Source organism: Mytilus edulis, chromosome 5 (assembly GCF_963676685.1).
Source record: "Mytilus edulis chromosome 5, xbMytEdul2.2, whole genome shotgun sequence".
Taxonomy (NCBI): domain Eukaryota; kingdom Metazoa; phylum Mollusca; class Bivalvia; order Mytilida; family Mytilidae; genus Mytilus; species Mytilus edulis.
In genome coordinates this window covers 80,904,618-80,908,881 of record NC_092348.1, presented here as the reverse complement: position 1 = coordinate 80,908,881, position 4,264 = coordinate 80,904,618, and the positions used below count along the sequence as shown (strand labels likewise).

Below are 4,264 nucleotides of genomic sequence, written 5' to 3'. Positions count from 1 at the left end.
GATCCACAATCGTATAAAAAGGTAGAAAAAAAATTTTATATTGCTTTCCTGCAAGTCTAATAACAATATAATGGGGCTTCATAGCAAACAGTCGTCTGCTCAGAGTAAGTCAACAGAAGGTCTTGTTTGGTTGTTATGTGCTATAAGTTGCCTCTTCAAAAACAAAATCCAAGGCAGTATGTTTATCATACACAATTGCAATTTTATGTTCGTTTCATACTAACATTGTTCTCATGCTTGATGCCTTTTGTTACAAAGTTTCCGACCGTCATATTTCAATGTTCATTGACCTTATTTTTATGGTTTAGCGACTGTTGAGTTTTTTCGTCATACGAAATACTCAATTATTAGAAGTGTTAGGATAACTTTAATAGTATATGGGATCCTTGCAAGTGAAGGCTTACATATCCGTCAAACAGGGTTCACATGACTTCGACCTCATTTCATGGACCAATTAATAATTTGGTTATACCTGTCCGACTAGCAGGTTTCGTCTGACCTTAACCTGGTTTTCGTAGATCATTGGCAAAGGTTAAGTCTACTGGGTTTTGTCGTATATCATTTACTATAAGCAATAAGTAAATTAGATTTGGTGTATGGAATGATTGCAATATGTTCAAGTCTGTCTTGGCAGTGTTCATCTGACCTTGAAATTATTTTCATGATTCATTGGTTCACACAAGATTTAGAGATTGCAGTAGCTCCTTTATTGCTCTTTGATCAAACTTTTTTTTGTGTTCTAATTTTACTTCAGTCTTTCAATATTAATAAATGTTAAATCTTGATCACACAAACTGTTGACATGTAATCAGTCATGCAGTCAAGACATTTTAATGTTTTCCTTTGTTGCAGCAAACACAATCACTGACAAAAACCTAACCAAAATGTACATGTATAATATAGCATAGCACACATAGCAATAGCCATACATTGACATTAAGGGAATAACCATTTTCTTCAAGGAAGGTTAATATGTTCTTTTTTATCTGCGTCAGATTCGTTGGTTTTTTTTTTTTGTTTTTTTTTTCAGTTTTTCGACGCTATCAATCGAATTATTTTCACAATTTGACACTATAAAGAAAAGGGAAAAGAAAGTCAAGTATGTATTGAGCCATGACTATAATATAGATTAAGTCCCATATTGAAACAAAAAGTCACACAAAAACAGCATTGGTAACTGGTTCGTTCTTAAATTTGGAGAAAAGCATAAGAAATAGTTGTCGTTCTGCATTATCAGACTTTTATTGCTCAAAAACTCTCTGATGTACGTACTCTGTAGTACGCTTAAGAGTGTTTAGGCAAAAGGTTATGATATTTTTCTTTCCTGTATTATTGTCAATTTAAGTAACATAAGTTTCGGGGTGTTTTACATTCATTTCCTTGATGGGAGTCTACTCCCGAAATCAGAAGAAAACCTACATTAACATATTCAGTATTTAACATTTAACATATCATTAAAAGGTCATATCAAATCTCAAAAGTAAATAGAACGAACTATTTTTAAAGTGAAAACAATAGTCGATGTGTATTTGACGAATCGGAACAATTGTTTTATAATCTTGATTAACTAACTTTCAATATTGTCATGGACAACATTCCAAAATTAAAGTAAGTATTCTTTTTTAAATTTTTTTGATCCACAAAATTTGTTCAATACATTTGTTTTTGTATTATATTACTAAGATGTGAACATTATTGCTAAAAAGCAGTCTACCATTTGTTCTCTTCCCGCTAATATTATGCTTGGATATTTTGCATTTCATTTAACTACAAATAGAATAAAACATATAGTACTAGTCTCACAACAAACACCCTCCCAGACCAACTGAATAACTGACAAATTAATGAATAACAAGTTGGTTAAATAATTTACTGCATGTATTTATTTACTCAAGTTCACGTTAAAAATCATCAATTGGTCTTCAACACAGCGAGAAAATCCATCACACGAAGGCGGGCTTCCGGTAGTCCCTAAACAAAAAACAAAAATGTGTATCAGTTCAGTAAACATGGACCTCATACTAAACTGCAAAACATATAAATGAACAAAATTAACAGCACACAAGGCAAACAAAGGCAAAAGGCTTGCTGGCTGCCTAGAAGTAGAAACATGTTGATATGAGTAATTAAATAATTAAATGCTTGACCCTTGGTCTTGTTTAAAAGTAGAGAGACCGACTTGTTACCTTATGAAAAAAGAGTGGTTTAATTTTTAAGTAATCTGTTCAAATATATTACAGTTTGCACGGTCCGTCGTCGCCACGAGGGTTAACACCTGAGAAAAGAAATAGAACATATAGAAAATCGTCAAGAAAACAAGTTAAAGAAGAATTTATATGTCCAATATGCAAGGATTACTACAAGACACCCAAAGGCCTTCCATGTCTTCATTCTTTCTGCAGAACTTGTCTTAAGGGTCATATTTTGACTGTTAAGCGTTCGTTTCCAGTTCGTGGATCCAATTTCAATTGTCCAGTATGTCGAATGATGATAATGCCACCAGATCCGATCCAAGCCAGGCGAGATTGGGTGGACCAATTCCCAAACAACCACCAGATGATCCGTTTGATGGAGAAAGTTTTTCCTGACGTCAAATGGCGGCCATGTGTCCCATGTAAATCAAGGAACGTTAATCAAATGGCAGTTCGTACATGTGTTACTTGTAAGGAAGACTACTGTCAGGAATGTTCTAATTTTCATAAACGCTTCAAAGCAACAAAACAACACATGCAGGCCGAAATAAAATACAACATTCATCGCCCAATCGACGATATGTCAGATGACAACAGATCAGTATCGGACAGAGGACAAAACCAATTTCACATCGAGGCTAAATTTAACAGACGGTTAGATTTGAACTTTGCTGAAAAATCTCCAGGAAACATAACTAGCATTGTTTTTGTTGACAATGACAATATTGTTTTAAGCGATGGATTTGACAAGAGGCTGATGCTATACCGCGATTCACAGGCAGAGATCTCGGCTGTTTTAGGCAAAATTAAATGTGTGTCGATTCTCACTGGTGAGACAAAATGGGAACAGCCAGCAAATACGCCTCGTGCTGTAGCCTTGTGTGGCAATAAAATATTTGTTGCTAATATCAGAGAAGAAAAGATACAGGTAATTTCCATATGAAAATAAAAAAATGTTTGTGGTATGGATGCCATATGAGACAACTCTCTACAAGAAACTAAACGACGTAGAAGTAAGCAATTGCCTAGTATTCATGATGGAACGACATTTCTGTAGTCTCGCATATTACGCATTTTTTTGGGGTTATACATTGATATAATAGAATGAGATTAAAAGTATACGACAAGACAAAAACTGAACAAAAAAAAAGAAAGAAAAACACAAAAAGATATACAAAAGGCTTAATTTTAATGTTAGAATTTACACCATATATTTCAAGCACTTAACTGACACAAGTTTATATATAAGAAGTCATTTTTTTAAATATTGCAACGTACATGTATAACATCTCTAAAACGAAATTCGTATCACATTGTGGATGCACCCGATGGTACCAAATTATTTTGCAAATAAAGGCACGACTCTATAATGTATACCACGTAGGTGATAGTTAGACGTGATATGCACCATCTGATTAGACGAGCACCCGGCAAATACTCACATTGTGATATGGACAAATTGATGCCAAAAACCATGAAGAGTTTCTACATTAGAAAAATGCTTGTACACATTTAGGATTATGACAGTTGTTATCCATTCGTTTGGTGTGTTTGAGCTTTTAATCTTGACATTCAATTAAAGACTTTCCGTTTCGAGTTTTTAATTACTCTGAGTTCGGTATTTTTGCTATTTACTTTTCCTTACCTTTTTTGTAATTTTATTTCACTTAGGTTTTCTCGAGAAATGGCAGATTTATTCAGACATTATTGAACAGACGGAACAAGATTCGACGTCCACAAGCTATTTCTGTGAACCCCGATGGAAGTAAATTAGCCGTCTGTGTAAGTCCGCCAGATGAAAGTGACTACATCTTAGTATATGATTTAGTATACCATGGAAAGTTTGTTGAGAAGGAACCAGAAAAGCAGAAGAGTTCTACTTGTACGATTTCGTAATTACGTAACACGATAAAATCAGCATCGTTAGATAATATATTGTTTCAGAAAGATAGTGTTGCAAATGCGTTTTTAATAGGACACTGGTCACAAAAACTTCTGTCCCTGTTAGTTAATAAAAAAAAAGTTTGTTATTTATTATTGTACTATATATATTAAAATATTGTGTTTGCTGA

The 4,264-nt window shown here is 33.8% G+C and overlaps 1 protein-coding gene across 1 annotated transcript; it reads left to right on the top strand.

The window, feature by feature from the left end:
• The first annotated feature begins 1,517 nt into the window (after window positions 1-1,517).
• Window positions 1,518-4,264, top strand: LOC139524557 (uncharacterized). The gene is made up of 3 exons (XM_071319411.1): window positions 1,518-1,608; window positions 2,241-3,120; window positions 3,864-4,264. Exons 1-3 carry the CDS (start codon window positions 1,586-1,588, stop codon window positions 4,086-4,088), a joined length of 1,128 nt encoding a protein of 375 aa, XP_071175512.1. The 5' UTR covers window positions 1,518-1,585; the 3' UTR covers window positions 4,089-4,264.

Bases quoted from the DNA above. Each gene is read 5' to 3' on its own strand.
- LOC139524557 (XM_071319411.1), top strand. From the start codon at position 1,586: ATGGACAACATTCCAAAATTAAA. The intron at 1,609-2,240 runs GTAAGTATTCTT...AATATATTACAG, and splicing joins GACAACATTCCAAAATTAAA to TTTGCACGGTCCGTCGTCGC. The intron at 3,121-3,863 runs GTAATTTCCATA...TATTTCACTTAG, and splicing joins TCAGAGAAGAAAAGATACAG to GTTTTCTCGAGAAATGGCAG.